Source organism: Buceros rhinoceros, unplaced genomic scaffold (genome assembly GCF_000710305.1).
Source record: "Buceros rhinoceros silvestris isolate BGI_N320 unplaced genomic scaffold, ASM71030v1 scaffold9324, whole genome shotgun sequence".
Lineage (NCBI taxonomy): Eukaryota > Metazoa > Chordata > Aves > Bucerotiformes > Bucerotidae > Buceros > Buceros rhinoceros.
Window position 1 is genome coordinate 61210 of NW_010408809.1, and position 22384 is coordinate 83593.

At 40.2% G+C, this 22384-nt stretch overlaps 1 protein-coding gene across 2 annotated transcripts in view; it reads right to left on the minus strand.

The window, feature by feature from the left end:
* CIT (citron rho-interacting serine/threonine kinase) overlaps positions 1-22384 on the minus strand; it is a 70417-nt gene that overhangs the window by 47447 nt on the left and 586 nt on the right. For both annotated transcript variants that reach the window (XM_010134992.1, XM_010134990.1), the window contains exons 2-10: positions 21859-22000; positions 20432-20607; positions 19054-19155; positions 18693-18835; positions 17662-17755; positions 16173-16376; positions 14768-14921; positions 7300-7480; positions 54-159 (exon numbers count right to left, since the gene is read on the minus strand). In XM_010134992.1, the coding sequence (XP_010133294.1) occupies positions 54-159; positions 7300-7480; positions 14768-14921; positions 16173-16376; positions 17662-17755; positions 18693-18835; positions 19054-19155; positions 20432-20607; positions 21859-22000 (1302 nt within the window). The remainder of the gene's footprint in view (positions 1-53; positions 160-7299; positions 7481-14767; positions 14922-16172; positions 16377-17661; positions 17756-18692; positions 18836-19053; positions 19156-20431; positions 20608-21858; positions 22001-22384) is intronic.

Genomic DNA, 22384 nt, shown 5'->3' on the forward strand with positions numbered 1-22384 from the left:
AGTGGTTGCAGACTCCTGGAGCAATGGAGATGGCCAATCGCATAAATAAATACCTTGTGACACTTGTCCTGGGCGTCTTGGAGTTCTTTGCTCTTGAGAAGAAGTTTCTTTTCCATGGAGCTGACCTTGGCGGGAGAATCCACAGTTGAAAAAACAGATCTAAAAGAGCAAAGCCAAACAGCACATGAATGTAGGCCAAAGGTACCAAAATCTGCACTTAACGCAGCCTCAGTAAAGTCACTTGGTACTTGCTTACTCCAGGACAAGAGAAAGGAATAGCAGTTACAAACTAGCGGCCATCATTTCAGATCAAACATACCATAAAAACCGATAGCAGCATATCCCTATTAAAGAAGCGATGCGTACTTCTAGTTACAGTACTAGTATTTCCTATCAGTGACTTCTATGCCAAACAATGTGTAAAACAATAAATCACGGCAACAACGCTGCATAACTTATATGGATTTGTAAGCATAACAAAAACAAAGCATAAAGTCAATGTAACCGTTTGGAAAGAAGACAAATTTTCAGAGAATTGCTTTTCATTTTGTACTTTATTTTAAAAACAGGTTTTTAAATTATCAAAGTACAAAAGCCCTAAAAAACTTGAACATGTCATGATCTACACCACAGGAAGAAGAATTTAATATCCTTCGTTACCTTCCATGAATCAAAATTGAATTTCAAAATAGGAAACTTTCCTAAGCCAATTCATACGATCTCTACGAACTCGATCAATATCAATATGATTAGTCACACTGCAGGACTTCAGAGTCCCACTTGTAAGTAATTTTTTCATGAGACAGGATTTAACTGTACTATTCAAAACAATTTGACTCCAGAAACCTGGGGAAAATATTTACCTGTTCTTAAGCTTTTCTGTCTAACTGGGACTCTACATTTAAGAAGTTCACCATTTCTGTTAGTCTAAATTCCTTCTAGAGAAGGATAGGAAGGCACTCAATGTTTTGGAGCGTATTTTTAGTGCTTTGCAGTCTCAAATATGTAATTTGCAACCAAAAAATTAAGTACACGCAGCAAAACACAATTTTAAAAATCACATTCTCCCTTGCATAAAATGATTCAAACTAGATGTTTAAGCAGGTAATGATGGAACCAGTGTTAACTGGTAGATGAGAACCCAGCAGTACAGTGAAGGTGCTAATAAAAGATCATACAGTCTGCCCACACATTGCTTTCTGCTGCTCCTGGCCACAGTTTGGTATGCAGCCAGTTCTCCCCATGGAGAGAAAGGAGCTTTGAGCAGCTCTCTGCATATAGCCATACACCCACACACAGCAGCACAGGCTCTTCTAACACCAAGGAAAGTTTGATTCCATCACCACCATTTGCTGAGAAAAATCTACTCCTTAATCCAAATAGTCACCAAAAATCGGGTTTTTATGAAAATGCTGCAGTAACATATCTGTATCAAAACAGATCTTCAGCACCACCAGCTTAAGCAGTCATTAGGAAACAGTGTCTTGATATTAGCAAACACACACAGCAAAATCCACCAATTCTGTCTTGAAACGCCAAATACTAAATTTGTTCAGAAACTTCATGTGGAAAAACTTCGAAGAAAGAACCCTGCAAGTCAACAATACAGATATGCTCAGGACTTAATAAAAAACAAATGTGAAAAGTGAATGCTTCTGTAAAGCATTCCCTTCAGTCCTGGTCCGATCGATCCGATCCATCAGATTATCATATTTAAAAATCAATTTATAAAGCGTGTCTATACTCCTACAGAGAAAAGACACCCATCTGAGAAAGATGCATATTAAATCCCGTAACAGCTGGGTGTACAAACAAGGCTAAAAATGAATAGTTGAGAAAAGCAGTCTAAAAATACAAATTAAAGCTCACATTAACTAAAAAAGACACTAAGGAATCTGCTTTAAAATGTTAATCAAATATATGTAAATAGCTGCAAATGTGTCCTGAGACAAGTCTGAAAATCTTTTTATAATAAAATTTAGCTTTACAGGCTTAAGCATCCTCTCTAAAGCAATTTTTTTTGGTAAATACAGTGTCAACATTGGCCATCACCTTTTTACTTTTATTCTTTTCAAATCTGAGACATTACCTAGGAAAACTCTAACCAGTTCTCACAGACATGGTTTTATTTTCTACTTCTGTTTCACCTCCCTAATTTTATTTGTGATTTTTGCTTATTTAATTAATTTGCTATTAAAAGAATCAGATCCTAATATTACAGGCACCATTTTGCATTTCACAAGTTTCTGCTCTCAAGCCAGCTGAAAGCATCCATACGTGCTGCAGCACGGGAGGTCACAGGGCAGAGTCAGGCAGAGAGCTCTGCAGAGACCCCTCGTCCAGCCAGGAGCGATGGGATGGGACGGGACGGGACGGGACAGGGCGCAGGAGACACGCTGACCGCAGTCAGAATTTCATTAGGTGTCTGTAGAGGGAGCTGCTCCTCAGGGTTGGTGTCACCGTTGTAAGGAAGAAGGCTACAAACAGAACTACAATCTTTCCTCTTCATCCCTGTCCAAAGGGAGGGAGAAATTCCTTACAATGATACGTCCTGGCGACAGGATGAATTTCTGCCACGGAAGCAGTACATCTTATCCCCTAGTGAAGCTGATTTCAGAGCACTCGACATGCAGTTTTTAAGAGACATCCTTTCCCAGTAATTCTTTCCTGTGTACAAATTGTATTAGAACAACTTCATGAACATCCATCAACCTTCAAAGTACCATAAAGGGGGCAGACAGAGGAAATCAAGAGAAATGGAATACTGACTAATCTAATAAGCCTTGTCATGGTGATATAAGCTCTCAACACAGCATGACAAGGTGGAAAATGCCCACATTGCTGGGGCACTTTTCCTCAGTCAGCATCATCTCGGAAATTAAACACATACAATCCAGCATCCAAAGCCATCATGCAAAACTATTATTCAGGTTCGTACCATCTTAGAATACTTCATTTAATTAACTGCTACATCTGGATCAATTCTCTTAGCACAACAGAGCAGTTTCTGCTGTTTCCTCTCAAGTGTGAAAAAAAGATTAACAAATGCGAACCAGCATACACCAACAAGAAAATTGCAGTAACATTAAAAAAACCCAAAGCCAAGCCTATCGGACCAAGTGCTGACAGCACTAGTTGTGCCAATTCACTTCCTAAAGAAGCCCTGCCTGCACGACTGAAAACCAGGTTAACTTAAAGCTGACTATCTAGCGATTTCACAGCTCAATCAGCAAGAGCCTCAACCAGCAGAACTATCAGAAATGGTGCGAGTTGCATAAAAGCTCCTCCAGGCTTAACATGGCTGAGCTGAAGAAGAAAAAAGTATTAGTATAGAATAAACTATAAGATAATTCTGGGGATCAAACTCTTACCCTAACCTCCCTTGTGCATCATACCTTCCTTTGTCCTTTCATGCCGCTCTCATAAACCCCCAGCTCACCTGTGCCGCTTCCTTCTCACACCGATTGACACCATCTGTCCTAATCCTGGCCCCCACACAACATTCCTATAATCTCATCCCCCGTCCCTCATGCTCTATTCTTTTTAGCATTATACTCATCTGTACTTTCCACCCCCTCGTAAATGCTTGCTCAGGCCTAAAAAAAACCCAACCAAAACCAAACAGTGATACCATCAATCTGTGAATAGAGCTAGCTGAAGCAAAGCGTATTTTTGGTATGCTCATCCTGTGCTTCCTCTTTCATCTATCTTTGGTGAAAGAGTTTACCAGAACCCAACAAACTGCTGGAAGAAATCAGTAGTCCTTCTTGGAGGAATGGCCCTTTTTAACTCTCAGTATTTCATAATGACAATGACAAATCCATATCAAATTTTAAAATTAAGAAAAAAAAGTTCTTAGGAACTTACAGAAAAGATTTGGATCATCTACCAAAGCCTCAGAGACCATAATTCAAGGATTATTAGGATTACATTTATTATATTCTGATAATTTTTAAAAATCCTCTATGAGCAACTGAGATTAGGTACTAGTCCCAGTGTCGGTGAATGTATCTCTAGGATCTGGTCTAGCAAGGATCTTGTATTAACTTGTTTTGTACCATAAGTAATCAGGCCCCTTTAGCTCCTTACTCCAGTCTGAGAGAGGACAGAGGCAGGCAAAAATGTACATCATAAACTGTTTTCTTAATTAGGAATTTTTTTTTTATTAGTTATTTTGGTATATGTCATTAGATTTTTTATTTTGATGTATTTGGTTAGCCCGTGATTTATAATGTATGTATCTTATGCCTTAGGACCTCTGCTAGTCACCTGCAAAGGACAAGAACAATTTTCTTTCACTACTTGATGCGTATTTCTGGCATCTGAGGGTTTTTCTCCCTTGTTCTAAGCCCTGGAGATCAGCCACAGTTAGGGACAGGAAGTAAGGTAGGCTGGCTTTTAATGGAATTAAACTCTCAGTTGCCTGTTATCTTGTCCCAGTCACACGCTCGCAGCCAAACCAGCAGCCAGATTTGCACTCAGAGAAGCATTTCTGCCCCAAATCAAGAATTCAGAGGCCAGGATGGGAGGAGGAGTTAGCTGGTTCTTCTCTGCTGCCCAACCCCAGCTCTTAGAGTCATAGAGGACATTTATTTAACAAACACTTCGCTAGTACCTATGACATAAGCAATGCCCTTGATTTCTCCTGATTGCTTCCTACGACACGCTATCGTCAGGCGTTAAATCTTAGATTTGTTACGGGGTCACAAATTCTTTCCACATTTTAGTTCAACAGACCCTTCTAAACTACACACCGACCATGTTATTTCTGGCAACAGGTCCAAGTGACTGGGAGAGCCCTTCGAACCCTAAGTGGTTGGGAGAAAGAGGAGGATGGAAAACAGAACTTCTTTTCTCCTTCTTCTCTCCATTTTTTTTCCAAAGACTTTTCTCTGAAGTCTTTGAAATTCCTAGCTCAGCTATGGCTTCTTACTGACCAGTGAACAAGGGCAAGAGTATAAGACCAAACTTCATAGCTCGGCAGCCCTCGAATTAAAAGCAATTAAAGTTTCAAGGACCTTTTTCACGGCACTCTGCAGCTGCCTGGCCTAACGGTGAGCAGCACTAGAGGCATTAGAGCTGTCATGCTGCAGACACAGGAAAACAGATCTGCATCACTTAGCAACCACAGGCTTAGACTTTCTGAGGAAAGATTTCAAGAAGAAAAATTCTGGACTGATAAACTCGATGACTTAAGACCTTCCGGAGAAGCCATCCCAAGATTCACAACAGAGAAGCCTACACCGCATTTACCGTTCCCTTCCCCATCTAGAATTTGATATTCAGGCTGGTGTGGACAGAAACAGTACTTTATTTCCTCAAGTAAAACATACACCACACAATATTTTATAAGTAAGAAGTTATCTTTATGAGCTGGTATTGCAGTGATACTGAGAATAAATGACTCACTGCATTATTTAAATACAGGTATTTTCAAGTCTCCATATATTCTTTGCCATATTTAAATCACCTTCTTAAAACAAAATGCAAGTAGTCACTGCTAAAAATATCAAAGTGCATTTATCAAAATTTCATTCAAAAAAAGAAACCACTATGATCTACTTATATTAAAATTATTTGGAGGAAAATTAAGTAGATGATGTCTTCCTGTTCCAGCTCAGGAAGAAACAGGCCACACCAAGCTGAAATTTTACTTTGCTCAAAATTTCTCCAGAGCACGTTAATCTCTATTCTTTTGCTATAACCTTCTCATCTATTACCAAAATTCAGAAATAACTTTGATTCGCATTTTCAGCACTAGCTCCACAAAGAAAGCACATCAATCAATCTGCTATGTCTACATTGCTTTCCAGCCTCCAGCACAGTTAAACCACTGCTCCCGAGGCTTTACCTCACCCTCCTCTTCGGTTCTAGTCCTGGGCCCCGATTACGTATACATTTTTACCATTTCACCTATGGCCACTGTTGAGCCTCTTCTGACAGTTACACGAATGCTCATGTAGCCTTGACAGATTGATTGCAGATCCCCAGGCAGAAAAGGTAACACAAAGTGATTCCTAAATCGAGACAGATTTTAACCCCAGGTAGCTACAGATGTAACAATTCATTTCTCTAATGCTGCCGACAGTATTAGATCATTTCACCAAAAGAATACTTTTCTGGTTGTTACGTCCTCTCCCTTCCTTACTCTTTTGTCATAGAAGCAACTCGGCTGAGGAGGGACAGTCAAAGATTCCGGTTTTATTACTGGCATAACGGTCGTATAACCTTGATTCATGGTGTGGGCAAGATCACAGATGTCAACAGTATCACCAGATTTGGTTACACGCGTACCGCAGAGCAACTATCACAACCAATATGACAAAAAAAGAAAACTTGATTAAGACAGGTTGACGAGGAAGTCCCTTAAGGGAACTAACTAGCAGCAATGAATGAGGGTTGACATGAAAACACAGTGCCTTAGTGCACTGAGTCACTAACCCAGCTAACGCCGTTGCATTCCTGAGAGGCCTCATGATACTGAGGTAAGGACTTCCCAACTTGGCGTACTGTACTAATACTTTTTCAATAGCTCTGTCATCAGAAACTAACCACCCACCACACCAAATGGTTTATGCCGTACTATTTATATTCCTCTTTTTCTCCGACTCCATTCTCTTGGAAAGCATGTTTTCTTTCAACTGAAAACCATTCTACCACATCTTTACCTCCCTCCACAAGCACACACCCTGCATACTTCATCTGAATCTCCAGTCGCTTAACCCTCAATACAGCAATGCCTGGTCTTCGTATTTAACTTGACCCAACAGCACACAGTCAGCTGCCATGAAGCTCCTTCTCTCGTCCACTGACCCATCACTGCACATTCCCAGATTAGCGGAGCTCCATTTCTGTGGATCACCAAGTCAGCCTAACACATCCCCAGCACTTGGTGCCCACTCTCTGACCCAATAAAATAAAAAACACCCCCCCCTTTTCCATCACTGAACTCCTCCGTATCCTCCTTCTTTCAGGTATCTGCAATACCAGAAATGCAATCACCTACTGCTCCCTCGTTTACAGCAACAACTAATTCAAAGTATTTGAACAACAATTTTAACAATAACTGTTTTAGAATCAATCTTTCCAGTCCCTTTGCTCCCCTCATCCCAAAATAATCACAGAACGGTAGGACATAGACAAGCCACAGCAGCAACAGATAGAGCCAGAATCTGGCAGATTCCCTAAAGCAGAGTCTGGCCAGTTAAAAAGCTTTTACACGCACACACCATCCTCACGGAAACAAACCTTCGCGTTTTCCCAATGCTCCTATCCACCTTAGCAGTAATTCCTACTTACTCTGATCTGAGGATCCCTAATGCCTTGATGAATGAAAACCCCACGAACGGCAAATCTTCCCCAGAGAAGCCTGCTGGGTTCAGCTGGCGCGTAGAGGATAAAACCCGCGAATTCTTCTCTGGTTCATCAAAATTTGAGGTGTCATCATCGGACTTGAGAGTAGGAACGAAGGGGGGAGGAGCTGGTGAAAAAAGCAAGAAGAAAAGGCAAAATTCAGCTACAGTTCACTCTGCAATGGCCCCACTCATTCAGTGCTTGCAATGGCACTGCAGCTCCTGCTTTTAATCTTGCTAACACAAGCAGACTGAGCTGCTGCTCTCAAATCGTATTACAGCAACAAGAGATTAACCCTTACTCTACCAACATGGCTACCACTCTGCAGGCAGAACGTCTCCCACACTGATTAAATGGGGGTTTAGGTTGGGGATTTGAGATTGTTGAGTCTGGACTTGGGTTTTTTTTCAGGTTTGCTTTTAAAACACATACACTGAATAAGTCAAAGCACCAGGCTAAGAAAATCATTACTGTAATATAGCTAAAAGTAATTCGATTCTGATTTATCCAGAAAAAGAAAATGTCTCCGACCGATCCAATTAGTGACACTACATGAGAACGTAGCCTGATCCTTTGCTAGTCAGCTAAGGGATATATCTACCTTTTAATGCTACTGAGAATATTCCCAGTATGGGCTTCTAATCAACAGCAAACTGGTCCTCTCCTGGAAGATTCTAACGAACTACAGCTACTAGAAGCTAACTGGTCTTTAGGAAGGGAAGAAATACCAGTAAGATTTAATTTCTCTAAAAAGAGCCCTTTAAAGCTCTGGAACTCTTGTCGGGACACCACTGCAGTCTGGCTCTGACACAGTCAGCTCTGAGGAGGTATAAATTAGCCAGAATTACAATGTATTTCCTACCATAATTTCTAAATTGGTACCACTTAACTTGTTAAGCAGCTGTTTAATTTCAGCTGATATTCTCACGTTCAGTTTAATTAACCAAGAGAACAAAAGGACAAGTTCTTCTCAATGATGTGCAGCACCCGAGCTACCTGCTGGCTTGGCTACATGTGTGAAAGGAACGAATGCAAAAGCCTGCTGTGCAAATCCTACCTCATTAAATCACGTTTTCTGAGATGTATTTATTTATTTATTTCATCGCTCGGGTCCTCACTCTGCAGATCTCCTCGAATCTACTAATCTCTTTTTTTGCTCTATAAAAGAGACAGCTCTTCAGTCGGCAACTAGAACGCAGCCCGTTGTCGCACGCTGATGGAAGGGTAGCGTGCTAAAACCGTTACCATGGATCCAGTATAGATCTCCTGTAGCTGAAGGGCTGACGAGGGCTGAAGAACTGAACAAACACTCCAACCCCTGCAGTGCAGGCTCCCCGCTCCTCGCTCTGCTCCGAGGTTAACCCTACCTGCCTGCACTGGTGACAGATGCTGATGCTTATCTGACTGACACAGGCAGAGTGAGGCAGGCTGGAGCTAGCGAGCTCCCTCTAGGTTGCCAAAGCCTTTCCAACCCGTTTTTTAACTCTTCGTTCTCTAGGCAAATGTACGCTTAAACTACCCACCAGACCAGCATTAATAGCCAAAAAAAAGAAAAAACCCTGTCTGTAGAAACTGCCAAATCGCAACTACACATGCAGGCTGTGTTAGCAGCTCCCCCAGGAGCCATTCCGATGGCGCTCCCAGGCAGGGAAGTGAGGAGAAATTCCATGAAGCAGATAGGATGCTGCTCACGTACAGTAGCTCCAAGTACATTACAATGAGATAAATGGAGAAAATAGACAAATTAAATAGGTTCTGTAGCAAGCAGTTTTACTTGCTGCCTCTAGAACACTTAAATTTTCTGTCAATATCATGAATTTATTGATTTCTAATATTTTATTGGTTATAATATAAATTCTAATCCAATATAATGCTGACATTTATGTCCTGTAAACATAATTTTGGAATACAGATTGATTAGGATCCGTACTTTTTTTTAAATTCACTTCATGTCACGATAATGTCCAGCTACTCTTTCATGTCCTCTTAATGATTAAAAACAGAAGCAACAGAAAACAGTTTGTAAGTATATAACCTTTAGCGCTAACGTAAGCCCAAAGTTACAGTTAATTCATAGCAGAGGAGGATACATGTAGGAATTAATATTTTTTAGTTTAGGATCTCTGATGAAAGAACTTTGCACATCCTCTTACAGGAAGGGGTTGCTGTGGGATGTTTAACATTGTCTTGGAAGGCAGATACTGTCTATGAGGTAAAGTAATAGAGAAAAGAGCAAACTACTCACCTCGTCTGGGCAAGTCTAGAATCTTTCTTAAAGAGGTAGCAAGAAACAACATCACTGCCTTGTTATAATGGTATAACAACCCTTTTACACACTCCTCGGAGTCTGACAGACAACTTCATCTTTGAAAGAGAGATCTAGTGCCTTCCTTCTCACCAGAAATTAGCAAGGAAGATCTTAACAGTCTTAACAGTCATCTTCAAGCCCTTGCAATTAAAAAGAATGTCTTTCCTCTTACTAACTACAAGAATTCCCAGTCAAACCACACGCACAAAAGAAAATACAATTTCAGTGTGCCTAAGATCAGCATGCACATCAAAAGATGAAACGCACTCGATAGGGGAACAGTTGATGCAAAAAGATAAAACTGAATGCGAAGCAGAGCAAACCTTTGGGGCTGGTGGGAAACTAGTTTAAACAGCCCAATGTTTTACACAACAGTTTCCTCTAATGTTTAATAAACAATGTGAATGAAGATGAAACACTGTAAACAGTTTCCTCTAACGTTTAACAAACAATGTGCACCAAGAAGAGAAATTGTGACCACTAGGTTAAAAGATAATGAAAAAACATTTGCCCTCCATTTTGCATTCACGAAAAATCCATGACCAACAATTCGAAAACTCTGCAACCTTGCAGTATAACCTTGTTATAATATTCGTATCAAGAAACAGTAGCAACTGAAAAGAAAACTTGGAAAGAACAGTCATTCAGCAAAAACACGTCTAGATGCTGAGGAGTTCTGAACTGTCGACAGTGACTGAAAATGGGAAGCAGAACTTCAGAAGTTTCAGGACACTGAGGAAAAACTCACTTAGGAGTAAGAGGAAATATCTTTAAGAAGGAAGAAAAGCTCGATCCTCTCTGTCTGACTTTGTTAATTATTCAGGAGCTTCTTCATAGCCTTTATTCCTAAGACTAAGCAGTCCTTTGTCTCATGTCCAAAATCTCTACAGAATAAACGAAGTAGTCTTGTAACGACAAGCTCAAACAGACCAGCAATTTTGTTCCCAAATGCAGGTCACATGGTGACATAATCTCCAGCAAAATTATTATTTCTTGCTTAAAACCAGAGGACTGTCACACAACTATAGTCTTCTCAGAGCAAGATGAAGATTGGTGAATGCAAACACATTTATGTGTTTATCAGTTGCTTCTTTACAGGGAAGAACAGAGGTCAAGATAAGCCTCCAAGAACTAAATGTTAAAACCACACCACCGCACCTGACAAGGTGAAAAATTTGCACTTTTTTCAGGCTCACCCAAAAGGGAGGCACAACGATTACTCAAGAAGACAGTAAACGTGATGCTTCTCGTACAAACAGGTTGGGTATAAAGACCTCTTTTTGTCTCCGGTACGTTACAAACGAACGTACATGTTCTGTTTACCATTTAAAGTATCTTGTAGAGAACTGCATGTTTTAAAAAAGCCAATTGCTTGCCTAGATACCTCCCCACTTGTGGAAGGATGTAACCCTCTTCCATCTGTTCCAAAGAATGACTTTCAGAGGAAAAGGGGGTGTTGTAGGTTGCTAAGTTTAAAAAAAAAAAAAAAGAAAAAAGAAAAAACCAAAACCACCACACATACACTGCAGTACTTAACCAGTTTGGCATTAAGATTAGATAAAATGTCTTTATGGAAAGAAGCTTTTTTTTTTTCTTTTTTTTAACCTCTGCACTGGTGTGTGTATTTATGACTAGGCCAAGGAACATTGCCTTAATCAGGTCTTTCCATCCTTTCAAAATATTTTAATGCAAATTCAGAAAAGAGATACTGCATTTCCCCTGGGACAGTGGGAGACTTAACTGAAATAAGAAATTTAAAGGAAATACAGAACATTTCTAAAGAATAAGAATGTGTCTTTTCTTGACCTACAAGGCGATCTATACGTGCTTTCTGAGGAAAGGCATGCACACACCTTTTTAAGTAGGTTAGGCACTGCTCTTCCTCAGGCTTTAAGAGGCCTATTTGAGTAAAGGGTTACGGAAGGAAAAGAGTAAATACAAAGTTCAGGTAACGCAATTTAAAGATATTTTCTCTAAGACCACTTTAAAAAAAAAAGGCATTATACTAGTTCTAACCAATCTATACAATATTAACGTATTTTTGGTTCTGTCAGTACAATGATGATTAACAAAACCTCCAAATTACACAGAATGCAACCTTGTGGCCAGTAACTCAAGTATGTCATTTCCCCTTTCTCTACCTCTCATTTTCACCCTCCAGGACTCCCGTTCTCGGCAGGCCCCGGCCGCCCCGTGCCCAGGTCTGTGATGTTCGGAGGTAGAGCAGCGACTCTTTCACGGGCACCCCCTTGCCGTGGGGAAGGAGCTTGCGTGCCCTTGTGAGGTTGAGAGCTGTGCTGGTGGTGGCATGTGCCATCGGTGGGGTCTCCCAGGCCAGACAGGTCTCAGCTGAAGGGTCAGACACAGTGTGTCGACGGGCAGGATGGGCTCACTAGCCTTCAGGCAGCCATCCTAGGAGAAGGACAACTCTGACTCCAAACCCGGGCAGATGGAGCTCGTTTAGCCCTGTAAGGCATCCATCATCTAAGAGAAGGACACTCTAACCAAACCTACAACCCGAGGACTTCGCTGTCACCGTCCAAGCTCGCCAGGCCCTGGCAGATGAACCTCAGGTGTAAAGGGTGGGGCCAGTTCTGCACATGCTGCGCCTCACCTAAAAAGTCCACCACACAGGCCCAAAGGGTGTACTCATTGCTTGCAGTGAGCGTGGGGAAAACCCTTCCCAGATCTTCGTTCGCGAAGCCAAGCCATGATGATGATGACCTCTCATTTTAGACACTTAGCAAGTACCTAGACAGAACTATTATCAACTTTCCAGTTTCCAATCCCCATCATTTAGCTGAAACAGAGGGGAAAATTCCCTGTTGAAACAGATTCAGTTAAACCTGACCTCAGGTTTAATTCTATTTCTGTAACTTAAGAGCTGCTTCTGCAGACACATGCTGCTTGAACCCAAGGAAGTTCGGAGTTTTTTTAGAGGCAACGACCTTTTGGGAATGGGTTTGCTGAAAAGTCAAGTGTTTCATAGGCTACCATAACAATAAAATGTAACTCTGAAAAACCCCGTAATGACACATTCTTAACCAAAATCGGTGCATTAAGAGTGGTTATCCTGGAGCTCCCAGCATGACAATTTAATTACCTGCAAGGCAAGGCTATCATTTTTCCCTAACTTTCTTAGTCTGAAATAGAAATAACATCTTTGTTTTTATAGACTAGAGGGAAAGCGGACTGTGCCGATACAGAATTTATTTAAGAATCATAGAATCGTTTAGGTTGGAAAGGATCTTTAAGATCACTGAGTCCAACACTCAACCCCTAAAACCTTTGACCAGATTAACTTGAGGGAGTGAGATTCTTTAATCTAAATCTTAATCCTATGACCTCTTCCAGCACTCACTAGACTCCTAATTTTCTCAGGCTGCCACCACGCCAGTTAAACACCACTATCAGTGGAGGTCAAGATAAGAAAGAAACCTTTAGCTTTTAGATAGCCTGGGTCAAACCAACAAGGGTTCTGAATAGAGTGACAGCAACGCTGCCCTGAACAAACCAGCAAATGGAGAAGGGCTGCAGAGAGCAAAGCCATGAGTAACACATTGAATCTGCTACTAAAAGCCAGAAGACTGCTGTGTTTTGTGCTAGTTACAGTGGGGTTTTATGAAGTATGAGACATAACAAGGAAGTCAGGGGTCAAAACTGCATGAATCTTCACAGTAGGTAGGTCCAGATATTACAGGGAATGGTGCATTCACTGGCCAGCTGCAGACAGAAATGGGATTTTTAAAATTCCAAATGACAACTACAATATTATAACATCAGGCTGCCTACCAGCTTGTCCATCAGTATCAGCGTTGTCACATGAAACAGCAAATTAACTTGTGCAATTGTGTGAATACTGGACAGACAATTGCCAAGGAAACACTAGAACATATGCTCACGTGCCTTTTTTTTCCCAGATCTGAGATAAAATAATACAAATGCAATACAAAAATTTCAGAAATGAAACCAGTGGCTTAGGCAGGGCTCTGGGGAAAGAAGGCAGACTGAGCTGAAGGCTGGGAAATGTGCGTTAAAATGATGAAAAAGACTCAAGGCTCAATGGCTCTCAAAGGGCAGAAACAATAGAATTTAACAGAACAGCAGCTCCACAAGTTCAAAATTAATGAATCAACAGAAAAGTGAGTAAACATTCTGTGGAGCTGACAGCTGAAGAGCTGAGATAGCCATCAAAAGCAGAAGCACTGCCTTAGCAATTTATCATGGAAAATGGAGCACAATCATTGCTCTTACAGCATATTTGATAAAGAATATAAGGCAGACATGTTCCTTACCCGGATAATCTCACAGTCCAAATAATTTCAAATACTGTCCAACACAAGACAGGCACTCATACACAGATCATTGATGATCTGAGAAATATTTGCTTTTGCCATGGAGCTGGTGCCTCAGCCCTTCCTAATACTAAATCCCATCGCTTCCATAGTATTATAAACAATTTTCTGCATAGAAAATTATTTGTTTCTCTGGTTTTATTATGTTCCTAATGGAATCAACAGATTTTTGACAAAAGAAAATTAGACCTATATTAGCCATGCTAACTTTGAAGAAAAACTCCAACGCTCCCATGACCGCTGACATCACCTACAGGAGCTAAAAAAACACCAACAACTTTAAATGAAGCTGGTTCACAAGCAATGAAAGACAGAAAGCTGAAGATACAACAAAAAATAATGAGATGAAGCCCAAACTAAGCAAATTGAGGTGGAAAAGGCCTGAAAGAACATACTGATGCCTTTTAATCTGAGGAAGGACATAGAAAGGACCATTTTGATTTTCCAGTCTAACACTTGCAGTAATATGGCAACTGCATCAGAAATTCATATAGAATTGTATTAAACGTCATCTCACCTTTTTATTAAAAGGTGTATTAAATTGTATTAAACATCATCTCAATTTTCACCTGAGAGATATTAACATCTCTTATCCCAAAACCAAAATCAAATTAAGCTGCTCCAGAACACAGTCCTGTTTCACTATGAATAATTATTCAGATCAAACACATTTGAATACTCACATTGAACAAATTTGCACTTTGCCTGAAAAAACAGGAATCGTTTATAAACACAGTAATATCCTACTTACAGTTACGGATATTATTCCAGTCAATTTTAGAAAAAAACGGATGGCAGCAGAGTCCCTCATAACCCAGCCTTTCCTTCTGCCCACAAAGCAGGCTCTGGATCAGATCAAGAAAGTCACTACTAACTTTCACATCCTCTGGGAACTTCAGAAATCTCTGCATGAGAGAGAAAAGGATTTCTGCTCAGTCCCAGAACGCTAAGATTAAGTTTCATTATGCTGAGATATGTCAGGCACAAAGGATAAATATTTATAGCATACGAATAAAAGTATTGTGCAGTTCTTCCAAATAGGCTTTTATATGCATTTACCGCAGTACAGATTAGAACGCAGGAGCGGCCACTCCCGATCAAACGGCACTCCCCGATCACCGTCTTACGCTGAACAATGGCCAGTGACATATACAAACAGAAGAGTAAAGCAAGACAATTCCCCAGAAAATTCTCCCGAACTTCCAAGGACTTGCGGCTTAGAACCAGGGATGATGTCTGTGTATTTGCCAGATCTCAGTGGAGTGGATTCTTCTATGAATTTTTCTAGTCACTCCTTGAACGCATATAAACACTCAGTAGCCGCAAACTTATGGCAAAGAGCTCCCCAGCACGAGAATGTGCTATATGAAGTATCATTTTTGGTTCATAACATAGTTACTGCTGGCTACTCTCATTTGGTGGCCCCAATTCCTATATTAGCAGAGGTAAGAGGCAACCATTCTGTGGTCACTTCCTCCCAGCTACACAATCACGCTTTTTTTCCTTTCTTTTTTTCTTTTTCTTTCCTACTAACTCCTACTCTTCTATGTGCTGCTTTTTGGACTGTTACTGAGAACTGAACTAACCTTGCATAGATTATAACATCAAGATCCTGCTCTCGAGCCCACCAGGGGGTAAAGCTGGGATACTTTTCCCTTCATGTGCACTCGTTTAAATTTATTTACACTAAATTTCACATGATGCTTTAATCATGCAGACACTCAATATCACCACATCTTTCTGCAGCTCTTCACAGCAAGCCTTGCCTCTACTGTCCAGGAACACTTTAAAAAAAAGATTCAGAAACTTTAACGTTTAAAGAAATTTTAAAGATTCAGAAACTTTATCAAGCCATAATTTACCTTTCGATCCCTTTTCTAGATTATTATGCAAACGCTGCAATTGTAGTTGCCTAAGATGGACAGCTAAATCTTTTTCAACTCATGCATTGCAGATAGTTATTTTTAGACATCTGTAACAAAAAATAACTTGGTATCTACAATACAGAAACATAAGAGCAATATAAAGCCCATATTTAGAAAATTTCATGAACATGACAAAGTAAGAGACATCCAGAAGCTTCTTTTCTCAACTGTAAAGGCACAGTCTTTAGTCACAGTCTTTTTACCCCAAAACATGGAGGGAGTTCTCTCTACCTGGAAGTTCATGATGTTATTGAAAGTTTTTGCTGAAGTCCCTTCAGCAAACGGAGATTTTCCATAAATCATTTCATAGGCAATGACTCCTAGGGACCACCAGTCGCATTCTGCACCATAAGAAGCTTTGCCATCCCCATTCAACCCCGTTAGCATTTCTGGTGCCATGTAGTCAGGTGTGCCAACAGGGAGCTTGGCATTTACCTACAAGCAAAGATACCAAGTGAAATTACAGCACTTCCTGTTCATTGTGATCTTGTAAGAAAACAAATCTTTTTTAAGAGGCACAAAATTCACCCTTGGAGGGCTGAAAATTCAGTAAGTAATTTTAAGCAGGGCTAATAAGCAAAGAGGTGCAAGGTTAAGGAAACAGAAAGCGAGCTGTTTGGAATACAAAGAGTCAAATTACCAGAGCCAAGGACAAACAGCTGAAGTAGCAAAGCAGCTTTCTGGAAAGCACAGGACTACTAATCATTGATGTTTTAAGCAGGATACATGCTCTAGTACTATTGCTTCGCTCATATTAACAGGGTCATCATAGCTGACATTTCAAATATTCCCTGCCCTTGTTCCATTCTGTGTCATTCCTGCCTTTTCACCTCGTGTTCATGATCAGCCAAGTACTAGTATTTAAATTTCTGGAGTGCTTAGAAAAGGTAATTCAGGAGCCAGAACTGCAATCATTCTTGCACTGACTGGCATAAAGAATGAAACAGAACAGCAGGCAGACTAACATAAAAACCTGAAGATGACTAAAAAGGTAACGTGAAGAAAAAATTCAAAAGAAAAACACAATGCGGAAAAGAACTGAAAAGGGAAGAACAGGGAAAACAAAATACCAGGAGTCACAATACTAAGAAAAATGTATTGTAAAAAAAATTGTAAAACAAGACAGGAATCTGGTATAGAACATCATATTCTCACTTAGATGTATTTTAATTTCAAATTGTCACTTGAAATTGTATGCAGTTACCTAAATTTACAAGTAACTTATGAAAAAACCCAACCAATTCACAGCTTTGAACACAGCACTTTCTGGTGAGTAAAGCCCAGAACATTGGAATGTGACTCATTTCCATCAAGAGCTCCCCAGCCTTCCAAACTGTGTCACCTTAGTTACAACAAACACAATCTTCAGCCCAATTACGAACAATTACAAATCCAAGTCCTTTAAACACAGCATTGAACAGCTGTAAGAATCTCTAGACGTACGATTTTGAATAGCCGTGCAGCACCTTGAGAAAGTAACCTTGTGTATTAAAATTGTAATAAGCAAATACATATTTGCTGAGAGCTGCTAAAGATATTTGAGTTCGTGTTTGAAAAACCGTTCATAAACGGAGAAATATCATTGTGAATAATAGATTCCATGTCGGACAAGAAAGGCAGAAGAACAAGGTGTAATCGAGGAACAGATACAAAATTTTTTCCCCTTTTTGACTGGGCTATCCAAACAAGCTGTAGACAAAGTTTAAATCCACGTTATTACCGTTTTGTTTACTGTCATTTTGGCAGCCGACCCAAAGTCCACCAGTTTAATGTGTCCTGTTCGGTCAATAAGAACATTCTCTGGTTTGATATCTCTGTAAGCAGGAAGCAATCAATCAGTGCTTTTCCACACCATTCCCACAGTCACATGCAGGTGACAAGATATCCCTGTCCACACTCAATCCTGTGCTCAACTCCATAAAGCCTTAACAAGTAGGAGCCTTCTCTCCAACCACTGTTCTGTTTCCAAGCAAACATGAAAGTATAAAGTTCCCCTTATGTCATGGAAACTTAATAATTATTGACAGAAGATGGAAAGAGAAGGTGGTTTTTGCACCTTGAATACCCTGTAACAGAGTTACAGTGAAGTATTACGTAGCTTTCTGCCCAAATTTCCGTACAGTTTATTCTGTACTCCTTTCAAATCCAGGCAGCACCTCACATTAGGACACCACAGCCTACGCTTGAAGCGCAGCCCCTCTAGCTGCTTGGAACATAAAATACCTCGTAACGTTTCCAAACCTCCGAATGGAATAAATTTATTAAACACCAACATGGTTTGAAAATGCATACAGTAACGGCCTCCAGGCCTCGATATGGTCTTTAGAAAACGGTGGTGTTTACCTGCTCCAGCGTCCTGTACTGCCCAGTTCACCAATCAGCACACAACAAGCTTTAACAATTCCACTAATTTCCCATACTACTCGGTGCTAAATGTGACAATCTCTGAAAATTATTTGAATTTTTTTAATAGTGAAACATCAGGGTTTCTTTTTACTGAGCCTCCAGAAGATATATGTAACAATCCTTTCTTGATATTAGTTTGAACTCTACATCAAAGTTAATGCCTTTAGCTGCAATTATAGTTGGAGTCTGATTAATTTCCTAATTTTCTCTTCTGATACAGCATATGAAATACTGCCCTGAACGAGGATGGAATATAAAAAAACCAAGAACACATCATTCCAGAACACTTTTTCAGTAACGATACTAAACAAACCCTGCGCGCAATGCAAAGCGGTCTTTACTTACCGGTGTACATAACCCATCTGATGGACACTGTGAATGGCTAAAACCAGCTCTGCGAGGTAAAACTGCACCATACTCTCATCCAGTTGGTCCTCATATCGGTTTAAGAGTGACAGTAAGTCCCCTCCAGGCTGATACTCCATAACCTATATAAAATTTTAAAGGAATAGATACAGTTCATATATATATAAAAGACATTCCATTCAACTCCTCCATATTACACTGGACACACATCAAACAGTAGTAGCACGTAATGCAGAAAGATTTACAGAAGAAGAGCACGTTTCAACCATCACATTGCTCTTCCACATTCCAGTGGCAATGTGTTCAACAGAGAAGAAAAGAAACAAAGACATGGCGTTACCAAGTAGAGATTTTTCTTGTCTTGAAATGCATAGTGTAACTGTGGGATCCACGGACTGGTGCTCTGAGATAAAATACTGCGTTCTTCCTCAAAAAATGACACCTACAAAAACAGGAAGTGTTCAGCTGTATCATGATGAAACGAGGCAGAATACATTAGAACTCCCTAGTTTTAGAAAAATGTTAGCCTGTGCCAAAGGCACACATCACAAAAAAATTGCACAGAAAATATTAAATGCTATTTCCTTGTGATGTGCACCTTTACTCCGCTGTGTCTTCCATTCCCTCCCACCTCCTGTTGTCTAGCTTGCTTTCAACTGAAGAGTCCCTGCAGCAAAGGCCAGCTTCCCTTTCAAACTGGTGAAGCATCTACCAGCCTGGAGTGCAATTTTGGCTGATTTCATCTGGACTAGCCCTAATAAAATAAAACTAATCTCAGAAGAATCTGACAAGCAGAGAAGCTAGAGCAATTACAGGGTAGCATCTTACAGCTAATTCAGTGACAAATATATTGTAAGGTATTAAAATACAAGGCTTTCTTGAAATCGTCCTCTAGCAACTATTTAATTATTCAGATGTGCAGCCAGACAACAAGAAAATTATTTTATTACAGAGATACTGCAAGTTCATTTAGACCAACATTCTCTACTTTCACTGACCCAGCTCAACAAGACTGAGCAAGTGTCATACTGAGGGCTTTGCCTTCTTGTCAACCTATGCCATAGCAAGAGTAATTTTAGATTATCCTCATTTCCAGTAGCCCCACACAATGCTAAGAGGTCTCAGGAACAACTGATGCAGATATTGCTGTACAAATTCATGAGGCCTTTCATGGAGAATCTCTGTCCTACTTGTCACCTCACGTCAGTGAAAGATTAACTTCTGTTTCTCACCAAACTATGACAACAACCTCCATTATCCCTTTTTCAAGTTTGCAAGTAACACATTTCTCAAGCTAGTGAGAGGCTCTTCAAAAAAATCCAGTCACCACAGTTTGCCTTCACACCCACTCTTGACATTCTACATGCTCTTTAAAATAAAAAAACCCTTAATGAATAGATTGCCTGAAAATCCAAGCCACCATCAAGCTGATCAATACTGATCCAGCATTTTCCTCGTCTGTTTTTTCTTGTCTTACAATGAGATGGGAAGTTCTTTGAGAAGGGGGCCACGTTTTGTTTTGGATGGCACCTCACCCAACAGATCCACAGTCTATGACAATGGCTTCTAAACACAGCAAAACGACACACGGATACACTGCTGCACTGAAATGTAGGGTGAGCCTTCCCAAGACACACTTTTGACTTAATTCTAATAGCAGAGACAAAAAGGAAATTGTAATTTATTGTTCTACTTTCATAATAGAGAAACATACATACGTGCTCCTGCGCCAACACGGACTCCTTGCTCATCACCTTCATAGCATACACATCACGAGTAACCTTCTCTCTTACTACCTTTACATCTGCAAAGTGACCGCAGCCAACCACACTCTTTACTTCAAAATCCTTCACACTGGGTTGCAGTTCCCTTAATTCAGCTATAGTCTCTGCATCTATAAAAATAAAATACTTATTTTTACATTAGCCAACTGGCGTTTCATAACACACAACATCAAAAACAGGGAATAAAACAAAAAAATCCCAACATTTAGTTCCAGACTCACAAGAAATGTTAAATCATTCCAGAACATGCTCCTTAAAAAAACCAGTATGCATAAGAACTAGAAAAAGACTGTATTAAGGCACAGTTAGGACTGAAATATGGTACATATGAAAGAAACAGGAAACGTTAAGACAGTTCCCATAACAACCGTAATTCTGTCCCATTCATAACATCACAGGCTCACAGCCTCTTTTGTTTCAAACTTCCTTCCAACCATCCTTTACCAGCACACAGTGTATTCTCTCGACGTGAGGGCTTTACCCAGCCCAGCTCTCGGAGCCAAGAGGCAGGGCTTCCTCCTCTGCCTGTGGGAGGCACTAGTCTATTGTCTAACAAAGAACCACACTTTATTTCAGATATTCAGCTCAGGTTTTCCATTGACTAGTTTCAGCCAGCATGCACTGTGATAATCAATTGCTCGTGGTAGATTGTTCTAAAAATTCTTCAGACTAGCAGAAAATTACTCTCTGCTAATAACACCTGGAAACTGTTGGATGGAACTATTCTAGAGGGCATAGTGAGTTACTTTTAACCAAATGGTTTTCTAGTATACCCTAAAAGAAAAATTTATGAACTTTTTTCTCTTTCCCAAAAAGAGCACATTATCAGTAAAATATTCACTCTATCAGAAATTACATTTCTGAAGCACAGAATTACTATTTAAAAGTTACACGCGCAACATTCAGGTAACGTGGAATCCAAAAGATTACTTCAAGCTGAAAGAGCCAAGGATTACCAAGTTCCTTTCAAGAATTTTCTTCCTCACACCTCTAGCCACTGTCCTGCATCTGGCATCCTGTTCTGGCATCCTTCTGTTGTGTGTACTTGGAGCTTTGGTGTACGCAGTACTCACGACACTTCAAAGAAAGTGCCTCCTCAGCTATAAATATAGTACTAAGAAGGATGCACACCCACGTCATAGCACTGCAAAAACCACTTGCATTTAGCCTTTCTGAACAGGGCCTTACTAAGATCGCCAGGTCCCCATTACATGTTGAGTCTGCCCACAAAAAGTCAGATGCTCCAAGTCCTGGGCTACAATCATTAATGAATCAAAGCAACTAAAGCATTATTGAAACGGTGAAATTCTTAGGAACTGTCTTTTCAAATGACAACTGAAAATTACTCTAAACAAACTTACATTTCTTGACAAAGTTGGCAACATGTTTAATTTTCATCAAAGCAGGGTTTCTGCATTCTTCAAAAAGAACGAATAAAGAATCAAGGATGCCTTCCCGGGAGAGAGGAGACATCTGCTGTTGAGTCACAAAGAGTGGCTTCCCCTGGAAAAAAAAAGAAGCAACAGCAGATGGAGTCTCAGACAACAAAGAAAAGCCTCAAATCAATAACGTATGTATAGAGCAGATTATACATTATTTAAAAACCACTACTGCAGAGATTAGACAAAAGATACAGAGTGTGAGTTAAACATGTCAACTCACCATATCTATCTGTAACAGCTGTTACAGGTGTTCTACTTTTAGACAAAGCAATCCTTTAAAGATTGTTCAAGTTCAAATCACAGCTTTCTTGAAACTCTTCATCCTACTGACGGCTCTGATCCGACTGGCTTTTTCCTTAACATTGTACCACGTGGGTTTTTTCATGGTGCAAATAGTTTAAGCAACCAGTACCAATAGTAGCTCTAGAAGGAAAAGCTGCTGAAC